This window comes from Camelus dromedarius, chromosome 10, assembly GCF_036321535.1.
Source record: "Camelus dromedarius isolate mCamDro1 chromosome 10, mCamDro1.pat, whole genome shotgun sequence".
Classification (NCBI taxonomy): Eukaryota; Metazoa; Chordata; class Mammalia; order Artiodactyla; family Camelidae; genus Camelus; species Camelus dromedarius.
In genome coordinates, this window is record NC_087445.1 from 78,307,884 (window position 1) to 78,325,681 (window position 17,798).

The window sequence follows — 17,798 nt, forward strand, 5'->3', positions numbered from 1 at the left end:
ACCCCCTGACACCCCGTTCTTAACACCCACATTCTACAAGCAACCCTTCCTACTGAAAGCAAAAACGTCCCCATAACTGATCTGTGCAGTGCGCACTTTAGGACTCCAGCTGAGGCTGCCGCCCAGGATCTTCTGGCCTTCACCTGGGAAAGATGACAGTGCATCTGGACAGGAATGCCCCAGGTTTTGCAGAAAATCCCTCCTACTTCCCACAAACCTTGAGCTCTGATTAGGATGATGAGAAGTTTTCGCAGGCTCAAATTTGTTACAACGTACAGTTGACCTTTGGGCAACACGGGTTTGAAGTGTGCAGGTCCACGTAGAGGCGGTTTCCTTTTTCAGTAAATACTACGGTACTGCTGCTTGAATCCACAGATTTGGGACTGCAGATGCACAGAGGTGATTGTAAACTTATACGTGGATTTCGACTGTGTGTTGGGGGGCGCCCTGAACCCCCACATCATTCAAGGGCCAACTGTATAGATGATTTGCTTCCCAGCTCCCCCTCTCAAACCTCTTCCTAAGAAAGCAGCACCCACCTGTAAGGGCTTTTGGCCTTGAAGGGACGTAAAGGCGCCAAGGGCCGCAATTAGGCAACGTTGGGATTGCTATTTAGGGCACAGGATCTTGAAACAAGGACGATGTTTGCATCCAGGTGGGTTTCAAGACATCTGAACTGCCCCAAACCGAAAACTAAGCCCCAGTTACGAGACTTTTTTAGGGCTAGCTGGCTACTATCGAAATAACTCACTTCCTTTTTTTCAGGTACAAACGAATTTTCCTCCCCGTTGTTTCTACTCACTTGCCTGTAGTTTTTCCATTGCGTGCTTATCCCAAATTGTAATTCTCTGCTATAACTGAAGGGGCCCATTTTTCTGGCAAAATAACTGGCTCTTTTACTGTTAAAGCCAACACCTCCAATGAACTTTCCTACAAAGCAGCGCCTCCCAAATTCCCTTTTTTCTCTGTAGAGTAACATTCCTCTCCTGGGTCGCTGGACTTCCTATTGTTTGCTATAGTTTTCAAGTCTTTACTCGCCTCCTCATTTTGCTAAACTGGCTACTTTATTTTTCAGGCCGATAGGTCCAATGGATGAAAACGCCCAGAGCCGCCCTGCCCTCCGCTGCAGCTGGACTGGTCCTCCCGCTGAGCCGCCCCACTGCCCCCGTCTCCCTAGGGCACTGCCGGGAACCCTCCTCGAATCCACCTGGTGGGGCGCGGGGTCGAGCCCGGGATCCGTGTGCGCAGGAACTCCCTGCTAACGCTGCGGGGAGGTGGGACACCTGCCTGCGGTCTCCGCAACCCCGAGAAGGCACGGCCGATCCTCCTCGCCCAGAGGCACTCAAGGGAGCCGGGCCGTGGGCGCAGGTGGGCGCAACGACGGGGACCGGGTAAGACGGGAACCAGCGGAACCCCTCCCACCGTGCAGCCAAGGACGCACTGCTGACGGACGTGCGCAGGCGCGGGCAGCGAGCGACGGCGGCAGTGATGTCACCGCGCACTGACGGAGGCGCGCGTACGCACGCGCGGCCGTGGAGCCGCACGCAGGGGCGGGGACGACGGGCGCAGGCGCGAAGAGACTACGAAGGCGCGGCGAAGGCGCATTGGCGGCGCGGCGCGCAGGGCAGGGAGCTGACGGAGCTGCGATGGCCGTTCGCGGGAGTCGGACTGGTGGACCTGCGGGACCCGCTCAGAGCGCGGAGTCCTGACGCCGCAGGCGGGCGGGGAGCCGCGGGCCTCCGCCGCTACCATGTATCCGCCGCCGCCGCCCCCGGCGCCGCAGCGGGACTTCATCTCGGTGACGCTGATTCCGAGCCGAGGCTACGACGGCAGCAAAGGCTGGCGACGCCGCTCGTGCTGGCGGGTGAGCGTGGGCCCCGCGCGTCCGGGAGGGAAGCCGGCCAGAGCCGCAGGGGCCGGGATGCGCGGGCGGGCGGAGCTTGGGGGCCTCGGGGTGCGGAGGCGCGGGACGCGAGTCCCGCTGTCCCGGGTCTCGGGCTGCGGGACGGAGGCCCAGCACATCTCGGCAGAGGCAAGGCCCGCCCGGCCTGAGCCGGGACACGAGAGTTGCCCGTCTTTAATGCCCATGCGTGGGGCGGAAGCGCTTCCGACGTGTGTTTTCGTTCGCATCGCGCCACCAGTGCCGTGTGTCAGCTGCAGTGTGGTCCCTGCTGAGACGGAGCTTCCCCCAGTTCAAAACCAACAGGGCTCCTCACTGGACCTTCTGAATTCCTCCTCGTCCTCACGGAGTTTGTCACAGTTGAGGTTTCCCGTTGTGTTACTGTCGGTAAACAGTGTCGTTCTCTGCCCGTCTCTCAGAAATGGAAGCAGCTGTCCAGGTTTCAGCGGAACGCCATCCTCTTCCTGCTGGCCTTTCTGATGCTCTGTGGCCTCCTGACCTACGTCAGCACGTCTGACCAGTGGCCAGGTACCCGCGGCACCCTCCTGACAGGACAGCTGAGGGGGCTGGGGGTGACTAGGCAGTAGCGCAGCGACCTCGCAGCTGCAGGAGGGGGACCTCACAGACTGGCAGGAAATGGAAATGGAGAGACAGGCCGAGAGCGTCCCCAGCACCTGGCTGCAACGTGGGGGTCACTTTGAGGCCGGCTGGCTGTTTCCCAGGCGTCTGGTTAAGCGCTGGCACCTGCTCCTCCGTCTCACGGTGAGATGCAGGTCCTGAGGGTGGAGGCTCAGTCCAGACACGTTCCGGGAACGTCCTCACGCGTGCTGCCGGGCGCTGGGGACGGAGCGGGCAGGGTGCCGGCACACACGCGGAGGACCCCTCCCGAGCTCCTCTGAACTTGCTCTGGAGGAGGAAAACTAAAGGCCCTGTGGGTGCTCGAGCAGACTGCCCGCTTGCCACCATCCATACGTGCTGAGACCGAAACTGCGAGGGGAGTGTTGTGTGCTGTGGGGTGGGCGTCGGGACCGCCAGGCGCTTTGGGAAAGGTTGGATTCCCTTTGGCCATTCTTGGCTTCCTTTGGCGCCTCTTCTGAGGTCCCCCACGTCCTTGTGCAGGGAGTAACACGTGTGTGGACGTTGTCCTCGGCGTGCTCTGAACCTCCTGCAGGCCTCGTGGCGGATTTGAGATAAAACAGGTTCTCTTGTTCAGCCGAGAACAGGTCGGCGGAAGGGCAGAGGATGAGACCAGCAAACCCACCGGTCCTGCCAGCCCCTCAGAAAGCAGACGCTCACCCAGAAACCTTCCCGGGGCTCTCACCGCAGGTACTTTGAATGCACTGTGTGTGGAGTTGTAAGCGGGTCCGTTCCGGAAGCACTTCAGAGCAGTACGTGCTGTTTCAGGCAGACTGGGGAGAACTCTTTTTCTCCCGTCTGTTGCAGGCTTTAACCTCACCCTCCTTGCTCAGGGCTGGTCGGACAAGTGGTAGCAGGGAAAGGAGGAGGGATGTTCTTTGCTCGTCTTACTTGCACACCTGCCGGGCCGGACCCCGGCAGGGTGTGAACAAAACCCATCCCTTCTCTCTGGGAGGTCCTGGCCCGGGCTGTGCCCAGACGGAGGTGTGGGGGCCCCGAGGGTCAGAGTTGCGTCCTGGGATACAGGTTTGGGAGTGCTCAGGTGCAGGGGTGCGTGGCGTCCACAAAGGCTGGAGGAAAGGGCCAGGCCTAGCTCTGCGGCAGCTCCACGCGTGCAGTGCAGGGTGTGGAGACTAGAGGGCATCAAGGTCAGCGAGAGAGCCAGGGAAGGACCCCTCCAAAGGCAGGTGGCTCGGGGGCTGGCCTTGGAGAACTGGGAGCTGTGCACCTGGGGAGCCTCCCCTGCTGGCTGGGTGCCGGGGCCGCCAGGAGGGGATCCGGGCCAGGTGCTGGCTCACACCCTGCAGGGCTGCCCTGGGGAGAGCCAGGAGGCCGCTCTCCCGTGTCTGGCGTGAGGGCCTGTGGAAAAGGCCAGATTTCTCCCCTCGAGAGCCCACATGCATTCTGTCCCTCCTGCGGCCGCGCTCTCGCACGCTGACCTTCACGGTCGTGTGAAAGCACAAGGTGGCGCGTTTCCCCAACTGAAAGACACACGTCCACACCTCGATGTCCATGAGCCGGGCGCTGGTGTCCAGGAGGGGCGTGGACGTGACGGGGTGAGTGTGTGCCTCTTCCCTGGCCCAAGTCCCCTTGGGCACGCTGGGCTTCTGGAGGCCACCTTCTTAGACCTTCTGTCGCCCGGACCCCAGCACTCGTCCAGGCCTACTTTGGCCGCGGTGCTTTGTCTCGGCCAGGCCCCCTTCTCTTGGCCCAGGGGCCCCAGCTCCTGGGGTTTGAATCTTTGCAAGGAAGATGTCTTCACAGACCCTCTCCCGAGGCTGCCACAGATCCCGAAGAGCAAGGGTTTTCCGCTCACAAGCAGGCGATCCTCTCTCCCCGGAGCAGTGGCCGAGCACACCCACTGGTGGGGACTGGCTGCGCCAGGATGGGGGCTGCTCCCCGCACGGCGCTTTGCCGCTGCCCGGCCACCCCGCCACAGCACTCCGAGGACCAAGCTGGGGAGCCCCAGACGCAGGCCGGCGACAGCATTCTCTGCGGCTCCGCCCATGGGGACACGGTGGTTCTACCCCTTCTTGGCCACCCTTAGGGTCTGACGCCTGTAAACGTCCAGGCCAGGGCTGGCCCGCTGTCCCGGGCTGTCCTCGCCCGTCGGCAAAGCTTCCGTCCGGGTACCCAGAGCTCCCCGCAAATCTGCACATCGCAGGAGAAGTGAAAAGACCTTCCCCTGGGACAGCACAGCCGCACAGCCGGCCCACGGCACTCCGCGCGGCGGGGTCTGGCCGCAGAGAGCGCCCCCGGGGGAAAAGGACAGCAGCTCCTCGGCAGGTGCGCCCTTTCAGGAGTGACTCTTGTTTTTGTCCAGAAGCTTCCAAGGCATTTCCGACGGGGACCACCCAACCTGCAGATCAGAGCCCCCGACAGAACTTTCAAGGACAGGGGGCAGGATGAGGCCGAGAGGAGGGCAGAGGTGGTGGACGAAAAGGGGCAGAGAACCATCAGGTACGCGGGCAGACGGGTCTGAACGTGAGCAACCAGGAGGCTGGCCTCTTTGCTGTTTGCTTTTCTGAAAAACAGGGAGAACCCGCGTGACGTCTGCCGTGTGTTCTCCTTTGAGGCAGACAGTCTGCGCCCGGTGAGGCAGGGCCCCGCCTCCTCGCGGTCCTGCCGCGTGGAGGGCACGTGGGAGCCTGAGTTGGGCAGCGACCGCGGGGCATTTGCCCCCTTGAGCTGCTCTGAATGCTTTTCCTTCTCTCCTCCTAGCTGGAGGGGAGCAGTGATGGAGCCAGAGCAGGGCAGCGAGCTCCCTTCTAGGAAGGCAGAGGGCCCCCCCAGGCCTTCCCCGCAGGCCCTCGGGATTCAGAACCCGCCAGGTAAGGTCCCGCCTGCGCCCTCCCGGGCCTCACCTGGGCATCTGGACAGAGATGGGGTGTGGACACGCAGAGGCGCCGCGGGGCGGGCGGTGCAGCGCCTGCTGTGCCTCCGGGCGCTGCTCAGCCTGGGACACCCGGGGGGCCCGGCGTCGGGGGCCAGGCACACACTAGAGCGCTAGTGAGGACACGTGGGTCCTGGACGGTCTGTCATCCCGCGTCCAGCCCTGCAGCCATGGGAGGGATGCTCTCAGGTGTTCTCGTCCGGGTCACCGGCACCTGTCACGTTGGACGTCCTCACAGCCACTTCGCGCAGCACAGCTGCCTTGCTTCCAGGGCTTCGGTTACCTTTGCTCCCTGAGTGTCCCGGCGCCCCGGAGGGTCACCCCTGCCAGGCCCCTGGTGCAGGTGGACGGCCGGGCTTGGCGGCCAGGTCCGGCACTGAGCGTCCTGGCCTTCACTGCGGTCCCCTGCTTCCTGTGGCCTGGACAGTGTCCCCCCATCTGCGTCGCTCGCTGTGGGACCAGAGCAGCTGGTCTCAGTGCTGACTGGTCCTCACAGCCGGCTTACCCCCCAGCATCCCCCAAGGAGCGCCAGAAGGCCGTGATCGACGCCTTCCGCCACGCGTGGGCCGGGTACCGCAAGTTCGCCTGGGGCCACGACGAGCTGAGGCCCGTGTCCAGGTCCTTCAGTGAGTGGTTCGGCCTCGGCCTCACGCTGATCGACGCCCTGGACACCATGTGGATCTTGGGTCTGAAGAAAGGTATCTCTCCTGTCTACCGTGCAGCCAGGTCCCCGTGGGTGACCCTCGGGCCGTGGGCCAGCCTTGCCCAGGAGATCTAAGTGGCGCTCTTCCCTTCTGGACCGCACATCCCCCCTTCCTGGGTGCCAGGAGTGGACGTGCTGGCCATGGGCAATTCCTTTGTCCCCTTACGTCCAGGCGTCCAGGGCTGGCTCAGGACAGGTGTCCCTTCTGGCCCCTGGAGGGCCGAATGTGGGCCCTGGATGTTTCTGTTGCATCGGAGGGGCCTTGTGGTTCGGGGGGGTGACCCGTGACCCGACGCAGCCACTGGCGCCCCAAGTCTTCCCCGACACCGCTATTATGCCACAGGGATTGGGTTACATGAAGATAATGTGTTTCTAGCTGTTTCTCTACTGGCACCTTAAAGCTGTTCTAAGGTTTCCGACTGGGCTGAAGACTGCCTGCCACGTGGTGACTCCTGTGGTCCCGTGTAGCTTGGCCTTAGAGTGACGAGCACGTGCCCCCACGTGCAGGGGCTTCCCAGCTGCGTGCTGCCTCCCTTCTGTCTGCAGAACTAAGGCCTCGGGGCCTCTGCACTAGGAGTGATGTTGAGACCCTGCAGGGAAAGGCAGACACGGGAATGCATGTAGAGCCAGAGGCCGTGGTCAGGGGGGCGCTGGGACTATGATTGCCTTCCTGTGCCTCTTCTGTTTCATGTGTTAGAATTTGAAGAAGCCAGGAAGTGGGTGTCCAAGAAGTTAGAGTTTCAGAAAAACGTGGACGTCAACCTGTTTGAGAGCACAATCCGGATCCTGGGGGGGCTCCTGAGCGCCTTCCACCTGTCAGGGGACGTCCTCTTCCTGCAGAAGGCTGTGAGTGTCCCAGCACCAGGTCGGCTGTCTCCCTGGGGAGCGCGAATCTCGAGTGTTCTGCAGTCATTCCTTCCCTCAAGGGTTGGGGGCTATTTCAGCTCCATCTCCTCCAGTGCGTGGAGCCAGTCTCTGTGCTCGGGCCTGAGCTGGAGCAGCCCTGCCTGTCCCCTGCTGCCTGCAGGCAGCCTCCCTCAGAGCAGTTTTGCTGCCATTGAGTGCTGGGGCCGGGTGAAGCCAGCAAACTCAACGTCCCTCTGCTCAGTTGGATGGAGCGGGTGATGGGTCAGTGTGGTAGTGTGGAGACGGGGCCACCGTGTGTAGGAGTTGCTGACTCAGCGCTGTGTTGTGCGTCAGGAGGATTTTGGAAATCGGCTAATGCCTGCGTTCCAGACACCGTCCAAGATCCCGTACTCCGATGTAAACATTGGCACTGGCGCTGCGCATCCTCCCCGGTGGACCTCTGACAGCACGGTGGCCGAGGTGACAAGCATTCAGCTGGAGTTTCGAGAGCTCTCTCGTCTCACGGGAGTTAAGAAGTTTCAGGTATGGAGGGAGCGCTGAGTCTCTCGCTGGAGCAGGTTTTGTGCGGGAGGCGCCGTGGCTCATGGAAGACCGTGCAGGCTCGCAGGGACGTGGATTCTGGCCCCTAAGACCACTGTTGTTTGGTTGTTGGCCACCCCCTGCTGCGTTTGTTTTTTCTGGAGAGTCCCGTTTTCTCGTTGCTACCAGGTGCATAGGCCTGAGGGCGCTGACTGGGGGTGAGTCCTCTGCCCGGCCCTGTGTTTGTACTGTCCTGTTTGTGTCCTTAGGGCCCTGACAGCGCTGGGGGCTTGTCACGCAGTGCTCTGCGTGGCCCTGTGTCCACCTGCAGCCTGTGCGGGGGCCGCCTCTGTCGTGGCTGCCCTCTCTGGGCTGTGTGTCCGGACACCAGTTGTTTGTAGCCGCTTCTGTGCGGATGGCAGCTGGAGCAGACCCTGGGTACACGTCCGTGCTGGGAGGGTGGCCGGGATCAGCTCCTCCGATGGGGCGCCCTGCTGTTGACAGGCTGCGCTTGTGGAAGAGGCATGGCGGGTCCACCTATGTTGTTTGTAATGTGTCAAGTGTGTTGAGCAGTTTGTGTTTGTCCCACGTTGGAAGGGCCTCTTCTCTTGAGGGTGAACCTTCAGCAAGTGTGTGTCCTCTAAATTTGACCTGTGTTCCATCAGCTTTTTTTTTTTTTTTTTTTTTTGGGAAACTGAGACACAGTTTAGACAGCAGGAAGTCGTGACTTTCCTTTGCAGGTCGCAGTGCACTCATACTTCGCGGCCAACACCATCATCTCCGGCCAGGCCAGGCCAGGCCCCAGGGGGAGCCCGGACTCTGTGACTGTCCCCCTGGGCCCTTCCTCAGCCCCTGCCCGCCACACTCGGCTCCTCCCTGTAGACGTTGCCCCTCTGAACAGCAAACGTTAAGCCCGACCCCGGCCCGCCTGTCTGGTCCGTCAGTCGGCGTGCTTTCACGGGTGTGGTGCCTCTCGGGCCCTTCCCTCCGTGACGCCAGGCAGGGCCTCTTCAGTCTTTTCCTGTTACTGAGCTCGTGACTTCCTTGCCACTTGGGTCAGTGAGAACAGTTTCCTGTCCGCAGTTCCCTCCCTGCACGGAGCTTCTGTTTTTCTCCAGCCAGCCAGCACTGTTTTTTCTGTCTTTAAGGTAAACCTCGTGAGGGGTGTGTGATGGTGTCTCCTTTTGGATTTAACCCTTATCATGAGCAGCGGTGCCTCTTCGGTTTACTTGGCGGCCTCTGTGTGTTTTTGTGTAGAACGGCGTTCTCAGGTCCCTTGCCCGTGGTCGGACTGAGCTTGCCATCTTCTCTTGCGCTGTGGGTGTGCTAACACTTGTCAGGAGATGCCCACCCCGCACCCGCATGCTGCCGGGCTTTGGCTGTTGCTGGGGATCAAAAAGGCATCAGGCAGCCCCCACCCCGCTCCCCAGAGAATTGTCTGAATTGGTGTGGGGGTGTGTGTCGGGTGGAGACCAGGAATCACCCCTGCAGGGTCCTGAGGACTGTGATAAAATGTGCACAGAGCTGTGGCAGCACAGACACACGGTGCTGCCCAGGCTAGACAGGTGACCTCAGAGGAGCCCGGGCTGCTTAGGTTTTGAAGGGTGAATAGGAGTTCACCAGGTGGATGAGGGCTCCGAGGCGGTCAGTGTCTTCGGCAGCAACCCAGGGGCCAGAGCCGGTGTGCCTGCCCACCCCGTGGGAAGCAGGAGCCTGTGGCCGTCCTGGGCAGGTGGTCCCGCCGAGCCTGGCTGTGGTCTTCAGACCCCGGCCCCTGCGGCGGGGCCGAGACCTGTTGAGAGGACACACTCAGCCCCGTCGCCTCGGAGGGCGCAGACCTGCCTGCCCTGCGGGGTGCATCCTTCTTCAGAGGCCCCGCCTGGGTGTCCATGGAGGAGGGATCAGCCACCAGGGGCAGAGCGCACGCAGCCCCCTGCGACTGCCCGGTCCTCAGCCGCACCTCCTCTTGTCTGCCCAGGAGGCCGCGGAGGAGGTGACGAGGCACATCCACTCCCTTTCGGGGAAGAAGGACGGGCTGGTGCCCATGTTCATCAATACGCACAGCGGCCTCTTCACCCACCTGGGCGTGTTCACCTTGGGCGCCAGGGCCGACAGCTACTACGAGTACCTGCTGAAGCAGTGGATCCAGGGCGGGAAGAAGGAGCCGCAGTGAGGCCTGCTTTCTGCCTCGGGCGGGTCCCCAGGTCCCAGGTCCCCCGCTCCCGGGCCCCTCCCTGGCCCGGCCTGTCTGCAGGGGGTGGGCGTGGCCGGCCCCCGCGGTCCAGGCTCAGCAGGCCCGTGGCTCTGCCCGGCGGTGCCCGGAGCAAGGCAGCCAGGCACCTGTGGGCCTCGTCACGCGCATTTTCACTCTCACGTGAAATTCAGGCTTCCCCGGACAGCCGTGGAGCAGCTGTCCCACAGTGTGCAGAGGGCAGATACAGCCTCCTTCGGGAGCTGGACTCGCCTCAGGCTCAAGCCCAGGGGTGATGCGCCCCGGAATCGGGGGTGGGGGCTGCATTCCCCAGAGCTGGGTGGGCTCGTCGGGTCCCAGGGGCCGTGCACCCACCTGGCGTGCGCACACACGACCTGCTGGTCCCCACAGGCTGCTGGAGGACTACCTCGAAGCTGTGGAGGGAATCAAGAGGCACCTGCTGCGCAGGTCCGAGCCAACGAAGCTCACCTTCGTGGGGGAGCTCACCCACGGCCGCTTCAGCGCCAAGATGGTGAGCGGGAGGGCGGTCCAGGGGGTCCAGTCTGGGGGGCTTCAGGCCCCTTCCTTTGTCCTTGACGTATCAAGGCTCCAAGAGTCTGGATGTTAGAGGGAACCACGCACTTCTGACCGCGGAGTGTGAGCTGTCACAGGGGGACGTGGGCTACCCGGCCTGGGCTGTCCTGTGACGGCCTGGGAGCTGAGGTCTGTGGGGTGCCAGGCCGCCTTCCCCAGAGCCCTCTTCTCCCCGCAGGTCCCTCCCTCTCCCCCAGGGGGTCCAGCTCCCCCACCTCCTGCAGCCTGTGCTCCATCGGCGTTTGGGGCAGGGAGAGGGGGGAGACCCGGGAGGCGGGGGTCCTTCCGGCTGCTTCTCCCCTGCCCACTGTTTGCCCCAGGTGCTCTGCCACCATGTATGTCACACGCACCCAGGCCTGCTGCCTCATGGGGACGTGGGTGGCCTGAGATGGCGCTGGACCCAGTGTGGAGTCCATGTGGCTGCAGGCTCCCCAGTGGTGAGGAGACCCTCTGATTTCAGGACCACCTGGTGTGCTTCCTGCCAGGGACGCTGGCTCTGGGCGCCCACCACGGCCTGCCCGCCGACCATATGGAGCTGGCCCGGGCACTCATGGACACCTGCTATCAGATGAACCGTCAGATGGAGACGGGGCTGAGCCCCGAGATCGTGCACTTCAACCTGTCCCCGCAGCCGGCCCGGAAGGACGTGCTGGTGAAGGTGGGCCAGGCCGGGGCGCGCTCGGGCCGTGGCGCGGCGTGGCGTGGCCGGGGCTCACCCAAAGCGCGTGCTCCTCCCCAGGCGGCCGACAGACACAACCTGCTGCGGCCCGAGACGGTGGAGAGCTTGTTCTACCTGTACCGCTTCACGGGCGACCGCAAGTACCAGGACTGGGGCTGGGACATCCTGCAGAGCTTCAACACCTACACGAGGGTGAGCCCCTGGCCACCTGCCTGGGGCTAGGGGGGCCGGCCAGGCTCGCTGTGGCCTCCAGGGGACCACACCCTGGCCAGGAGGGCCCGGCTGCCCGGCACGTCCCTCGAGGCCCAGGGTGCACACGACCCAGGGGCAGGGGGCCGGCATGTGTGGCGAGGGTCCCTGCAGGGGCCTGAGGTGCACGGAGCGTGTCCCTCCTGGGTCCTCTGAGTGGCCTGCACAGCATGTTTGCACCTGGGGTGACCTCTGGGCTGCTGCTCCCCAGGACGGCTGCCATGACCATGGCGCCACCCGCACTGTGCTCAGGCTTGGCTGCCCGTCTCACAGGTGGGGCCACAGCTCAGAGGTCATTTGACCCTTGCCCTGTGGCATATGAGGCCGTGCAGTCTACTCCCATCACGTGACCTCAAGGCCTTTGCAAGACCTCCAAGGCCCTTTCCATCTGGTCACTTGAGGGCTGCTGGCATCCCCCAGGGGCGTCCAGAGGAACGCTGGCTGACCACCAGGGCGGCAGGTTCCCCTGTAGGCCCCGGTGATCTCCCCATTCCAGTCCCTGCCCTGGGGGACTGTGTGTGCTGCGGTGGGAAGGGGCCTTCAGAGGGTGCCTCTGGCTGGCCGCCCTCGAGAGGGCCGAGCCCGCAGTCCTGATGCTGAGGCCTGGGCTCTCGTGCAGATCCCCTCGGGCGGCTACTCCTCCATCAGCAATGTGCAGGACCCCAGCAATCCCCAGCCCAGGGACAAGATGGAGAGCTTCTTTCTGGGGGAGACGCTCAAGTACCTGTACCTGCTCTTCTCTGACGACCCAAACCTGCTCAGCCTGGACACCTACGTGTTCAACACCGAGGCTCACCCCCTGCCCATCTGGGCCCCCGCCTAGGGCGGGACGACTCCCGAGTGGGCGCTGCCCACGGGCCCACACTTCCTGTCATCAGGACCCTGACCCTGACCTTGGCTGTGCCATGTCCGCCCAGCTGGCTGGACGTGCTCCAGGCCGGATTGACGGCAGCGGCCTCGTGGGCGACAGGGCCGGGACGTGTTGGGGCCCCGTAGGTGCTCGGGGCGGCCGCTGGGCCCGGCTCCTCGCCTGGTTCTCATCAGGACACCGTCAGGAACAGACAGGAGTAAATGAGCGCTGTGATTCGGGGAGGCCCTGCCCACCCGGGAGCCTTCCTCCTCCTGAGAGAATCGAATTCTGACTGCATTCCTGAGGCCCGACTGTCCTCCTCCCGGCCGTGCAAGGGCTTTGTGGGTGTCCTGGGGCCTCTGTCACCCGGGGCTACTCTGCTCCCTGGAGCCCAGGATGTGATCAGAGGCCGGAGCCGAGGGGACAGCCGGGTGCAGCTCAGCCTGGGGTCTCAGAGCCTGTGGACACGCCCTGACCTGAGGGTCTGGGGGCATCTGTGACCTGGGGATATGGGCTCCTGGCTGGCTGTGGTGTTTACACGTTGGACTCAGGGATCCTCCCACTGCCCTGCTCGGGCTGGGAGGGGCTGGGCGGGCAAGTCACCTGCTCCCAGGCCAGCCCAATAGATGGACTTTCAGTCGGGATAAAAGTACATTTGTTCCATCTGGTGTCTGCTGTCTTCAAACAAGTCTTGGCTCCCTGAAAGTGCACTGTGGAAGTGATGGGCAGTAGTTGGGTCAGGCTCACTTTGGTCCACAGGTCAGCTCTGCATCTGCCAGCAGTGGCGGGACTTTGGACGTGTCGGCTGTACGGGGCAGGTGATGGCCACTGTGATGGCCACTGTGGTGCCCAGAGCAAGGACTTGGGCAAGATGCTTCAGGCCCCTGCTTGCGGCTTCCCTGCCAGGCGTGGGAGTCTGAGTTGTCAATCCTAGAGCCTCTGGCCCCTCAGGATCATGTACCCGGGGCGGTCCCAGTGTCACCAGGCCCAGGCCTGCCACTTGGCTTGGGGTGCCCTGGGGCTCCCAGCCTCCCCTCACTCACAGGCCCCACGTGCTATGTGCATGGAAAGTGTGTGTGGCTTGTCTCTCCAGTGGTCTCCAGTCCCGGCCCTTGTGGCTGCTTGCTGCTCGCTGCAGAGCCCCCCAGGCTGGGGGGGTGCCCTGTAGTCCCGGTCACCCCCTAGCCCTGCCAGGCCAGGAGCCAGTCAGCACCTGTGTGGGACTCCTGACCGTGACGGTTCCCGTCCTATTGCAGGGTGCAGCCTGAGGCTGCTGAGAAGCCGACTCTCCAGCCCACGCCCAGGCTTGGCCCCAGGCAGGCAGCCTGGGAGGCAGCCAGTCTCCCCAGAGGGGCCTTGCCTTGTTAGCCACCTGCCACAGGAAAGGCCATGTCCCCATTGCCCAAGACAGCCAGCAGTGGAGCTGAGGACTGCTTTATTCAACAGTGAGTTTAGGAGGTCACATGTCTGTGCTCAGTGTCCTGCTTTCCTGACCTAGCCGTAGCCAGGACAGGACATGCTTGCCAGGCTGCCAGTGTTCAGCCTCTCCCTCGGGCAAGGGCCTGCCCACCCTGGGCTGAGCTCTGGGTTTAGGAAGGTGGGCCATGGCTTCTCTCCCCAGACTGCTGCTCTGGGCAAGGCTTCTCTGGCCCCACTGCGGGAGCGCCCCTCAGCCTCTAGGCCCCGTGTGCTGTGCCAGTCGCCACTCTTGCCTGGCCGCCTCCACCCACTTGCCAATGAGGGTGGCCTCCAGCTTGCGCGCCTCCACCACAGATTCCGGGTCCTCTGGGTGGGGTGTTCTGAGGAGCAGGTGTGGGGGGCACTCAGCGAGACTCATACTACCCTCGCCCGTGACCAGCCATCGGCCCAGGCCAGGAGCTGCGCCCCTCCCAAAGCAGGGCTGTACCTGAGGTCCAGGTGGTGTGCTCCCCCTTGGATGGTGATGGCGAGGACCGACGAGCTCAGGTTGCTCTGGATCTGTGTCAATGAAGGAGACTCATGTCAGGAGTGCAGTGTGCGCTCACCCTCAGCCCTCCCAGCATAACCTGATGGCTACACAGCCCAGCTTTCAGGGTGCACTGAGGTGGCTGTATAGCCTGGAAAAGTCCCGTTAGAAAGGAAAGGCTAAGGTTAATGAGTCAGATGCAAGGTCACCATCAGAGGTTAGGAAGAGAACCAAAACAGAGGGAGGGGAGGAAACAATGACGACCGGAACAGTACATGAAGGAGCTACAGAGCCCAGAGTGCTGGGGCCCACACGGCAGTGGGGCCGGGGGCCGCCTGGCGTGACTCACCCCGCCCCCTGCCCAGGGGTCCAGGTCGCCGTTGGAGAAGATGATGCTGCTGGCGGCTGTAAGATCTAAAAGAGCAAGGGTGGTGGGGACCAGGCGCAGCCCCCAAATCTCTGGTCCAGGGGCCAGATCAGACCCCAGCTGTATCCCAGGAGTGGGAGGGAGCAGAGCCAGCCCAGTGCAGAGGGAGGGATGCTGCCCCAACCCCCGCCTCGAGCCTCACCGCCCCCCCCGAAGCTGGTCTGCAGCCAGTCCTGCCGGGGCCACACGCCCCACGTGTCCAGGCAGTACTGCTGGCGGAGGGCCTCGGTGAACGGCAGGTCGGGGAAGATGTCTGACACGTTGTTGCTGGAAAACGTCAAGCTGATCTCAGTACAAGCCTGTGGGACACCCACACCATGGTCAAGTCGATGGGGTGGTCCATCTCACTAAGCACCCCCATACCCGGAAGTCGCAGGCCCCCAGCACCCCCATACCTGGTAGTCCCAGGCCTTGGCATTGGGACCCAAGCCACAGCCTGTGGGGTCCGCACAGGCCTGGTACTGCAGGTAGATGTCATAGCAGGGCACCAGGCCTGAGGAGTTGTACACCAGCCCTGGGGGAGAGGTGTGCTGGGGCCAGGTGCCTGGACACCCACCCTGTCCCCTTGGAGGGTTCCTGCAGGTGTTGGGAGCTCTGGGGTCCCATGGGCCCAGTGAGGAGTGGGGTGCCTGGGGTCTGGGCTATCTGCTCCTGTCCTGGCTGCTGAGGGCAGCTGGGCAGCCCACTCGATGTTCCCCCACCCAGCAGGGCGTGCCGCCCTTTGCAACTGGGGACTGCAGAGGGCCCTTGGAGCCCCGCTCCCAGGCTGGGCCAGGAAGGGAATGGCCACTTCCTCCCCAGGGGCCAAGTGGAGGCCTCTGTGTGCCCTGCCCCCATGCAGCCCTCACTGGGCCTCACTCCTCAGCCCACCACCACCGTCGGGCCCCTCACAGGGCAGCAGCCTGGGAAGGTGGGCAGACGCACCAGCCAGCTCACGGAGCCCCTTGATCCTCTGGCTTTTGCTCAGCAGCCGCTCACAGCCGACCTGGGGTTGCCAGAAGAGTGCCTCAGCCGGTGACCCCCACTTGAGACATGCAGCCCCCTCCCCAGCTCACCCTTCCCTGCTCCCAGGTGGCAGAGTAGGTGCAAGGCCCTCAAGCTGGCCAGCACTGACCACCCCTTCCCTGTCCATGGGACACTGCCTTCCCCTGATTCCAGCCAGCCGGGAGCGGGCGCCTTGCCTTGACGGGGTTGGCAGGAAGATGCCCCATGAAGTCGGTGGGGTATGGGTAGTCCATCATGGCCAGCAGGGTGAAGGCATTCCGGGCGAACCCAAAGAGCTGCAGTAGGTCCTTTGAGCCAGAGAGCAGCTGGCAGGTGCCAAACTCTTGGCTGACCGTGTCATAGTCTGGCAGGAGGGGCGGGACAAGGGCCTCTGGAGGCTGCAGGCTCTGGGTCAGGGGGTGGGGCAGGGAGGCAGGGGCCGGTGGGGGGCTGCCTCCTCACCTCCCTGTAGAAACAAGTCCTTGATCTGCTGGAAGGCATCCCGCGCGGCCTGGGCACACTCAGGACTCTGGCCCTCGAAGTCCTGGAGGAAGAGAGGGCATGGCTGCAGGCCCTGCTGCCGGGCTGTCCAGGGGCCCTGAGCCCTCACTTACCGCTGAGACATCCCGGAAGAACTGGTAGGGGTCACCGAGGCCTGCCGCTGCGATGACAGGTGCGCTTGCCGCCAGCGCCCCCGCCACGAGGTGGGGGTACTTCATCCTCAGGTAGGCGCTGAGCATCCCCCCATAGCTGGGCGAGGGCGCAAGGTTAGCACACCGGCCCCCAACCCGCGCAGCACCTGCCCACCGGCCCCAGGAGGGCGACCTTTCAGCCGGGACACGCCCCCTACATCCCCACTCTGCTCTCCCTTCTCAGAGCCGCCACTCCCCAACTCCTTGCCCCTGAAGAGCCCTGAAACTTCTAAGGCCCGTAGAAATTCTGGCCGAGAAAAAGCAAGCGTTTGTTCCAGGATAGGAAGGAGAGGAGGACGCACCTCCCGCCAAAGGCGATGGCGGGGGCGTCCAGGGCCCCAAGCTTCTGCCGCAGCGCCTGGAGCAGCCCTGCGAAGTCGGCCAGGGCCTGCTCCACCGTCAGCAGCTCCGTGTACCCGCGCCACGTGGACCGCTCCCCGAACGGGAGTGACTTTCCGTAGTACCGCTGCGGGCAAGCGACCGGCAGACACTGGTCCCGCGCCCCCACCGGCCCCGCGCCGCCCCGACCCCGGCCTCACCGCGGCGGGTACCCACGTGCTCCGCAAAAACGACAAGGGCTGCCTGCTGCGCCGCCAGCTCCAAGATGAACCCTGAGTTGTTGGCGAAGGACCACACGTCCCCCTCGTTGCCCGTGTAGAAGAATATGGGCCCCTCGCCCCTTTTCCAGAACTTCTCTGTCAGGTGGAGGCAAGGGGCCGGGTGAGGTGAGGGGCGCCCCGGGTCTCACCGGTCACCAGGAACGGTCCCCAGGGTGACCTCACCTGACACTAGGAACCGCTGGAGGAAGGTCTTGTTCCCAAACCTCTCAAAGTTGAAATGGTCCAGGAGCTGCTCAAAGTAGGCCTCCCGAAAGCCAGGGTCTGCGTCTCTGTGGACTGGAGGGCAGGACGCTCAGCGGGCAGGGGACGCGCGGGTGGCAGGGGAGGCCCGCGGGTCGGCACTCACCCACGGCCTCCAGGCTGCGCAGCTCCAGCGCCAGCAGCAGGGCCAGGGCCCAGAGCAGGGCCTGCCTGGGCGGGGGGCTCACGTCCATTTTGCCCGTTTGCTTCGGGTCATGTGGGCAAGGTCACGTGATGGCGGGACACCCTCACGTGAAGGCCTGGGCGGGGCTGTGAGCAGCGCTAGTCCTTCCTTCTCTTCCAGCTGCCCTGCTTCCAGGTCCTTAAGCCCAGGTCCTCAAGCTTCGGGCAGCCCTTGTGTCACCATGGAGACTGTCTCCATGGGGATACGTGAAGTGGGTTGAGGGTTCCAGTGGCCAAAGGGGAGGGGCGCTCCCAAGGGCAGGGCTGGGAAGGCTGCCTGCGGGGGTGGCTCTGACTGACCTTGAGGATGGTCGCAGGGTCCCTGAAAGAGGGTCAGCGGCCCTGAGAACGGAGCCCCAGCTGTCCCAGGGACAGTGAGGGCCGGTGTGGCTGCGGCAGGAGGCGGGTGGTCGGGAGACCCCCAGGCAGGAGTTAGGGCAGCTCCTGGCGGGTGAGAGGGCTAGGATGCAGGGCTGGGATCTGGGGTCCTCTCCCCTCCCCCTCGGGCTAGTCCCGTCCTGGCTCCTCAGTGAGATGGGGTCCCAGGAGGTGCCAGTACCGAGAGGACAGAGGGGCAACCCTTGCCCCCGTGTGTAATCCAGGGCCTGGTGAGGGGCCAGCTGGGC

At 63.7% G+C, this 17,798-nt stretch overlaps 2 protein-coding genes across 4 annotated transcripts; one reads left to right on the top strand and one right to left on the bottom strand.

The window, feature by feature from the left end:
• Window positions 1–1,565: 1,565 nt before the first annotated feature.
• On the top strand, window positions 1,566–12,744 carry MAN1B1 (mannosidase alpha class 1B member 1). Of its 3 annotated transcripts, none has more exons than XM_064490792.1 (13): window positions 1,566–1,864; window positions 2,320–2,428; window positions 3,114–3,226; window positions 4,860–4,996; window positions 5,258–5,367; window positions 5,942–6,127; window positions 6,830–6,978; window positions 7,369–7,521; window positions 9,497–9,687; window positions 10,121–10,241; window positions 10,764–10,961; window positions 11,043–11,174; window positions 11,851–12,744. In XM_064490792.1, exons 1-13 carry the CDS (start codon window positions 1,751–1,753, stop codon window positions 12,052–12,054), a joined length of 1,917 nt encoding a protein of 638 aa, XP_064346862.1. In that variant the 5' UTR covers window positions 1,566–1,750; the 3' UTR covers window positions 12,055–12,744. The 3 variants fall into 3 exon arrangements, with proteins under 3 accessions (XP_064346862.1, XP_064346861.1, XP_064346860.1); XM_064490791.1 differs by having other exon boundaries at window positions 1,567–1,864; window positions 4,863–4,996; window positions 7,333–7,521; XM_064490790.1 differs by having other exon boundaries at window positions 1,568–1,864; window positions 7,333–7,521.
• A 755-nt stretch (window positions 12,745–13,499) lies between these two features.
• Window positions 13,500–17,240, bottom strand: DPP7 (dipeptidyl peptidase 7). Its single transcript, XM_031450986.2, has 13 exons — window positions 17,096–17,240; window positions 16,912–17,025; window positions 16,685–16,824; window positions 16,432–16,595; window positions 16,052–16,187; window positions 15,900–15,981; window positions 15,635–15,801; window positions 15,378–15,438; window positions 14,849–14,967; window positions 14,596–14,752; window positions 14,376–14,440; window positions 13,988–14,058; window positions 13,500–13,880 (listed from the first exon to the last, which is right to left on the bottom strand). Exons 1-13 carry the CDS (start codon window positions 17,181–17,183, stop codon window positions 13,751–13,753), a joined length of 1,494 nt encoding a protein of 497 aa, XP_031306846.2. The 5' UTR covers window positions 17,184–17,240; the 3' UTR covers window positions 13,500–13,750.
• Window positions 17,241–17,798: the final 558 nt, after the last annotated feature.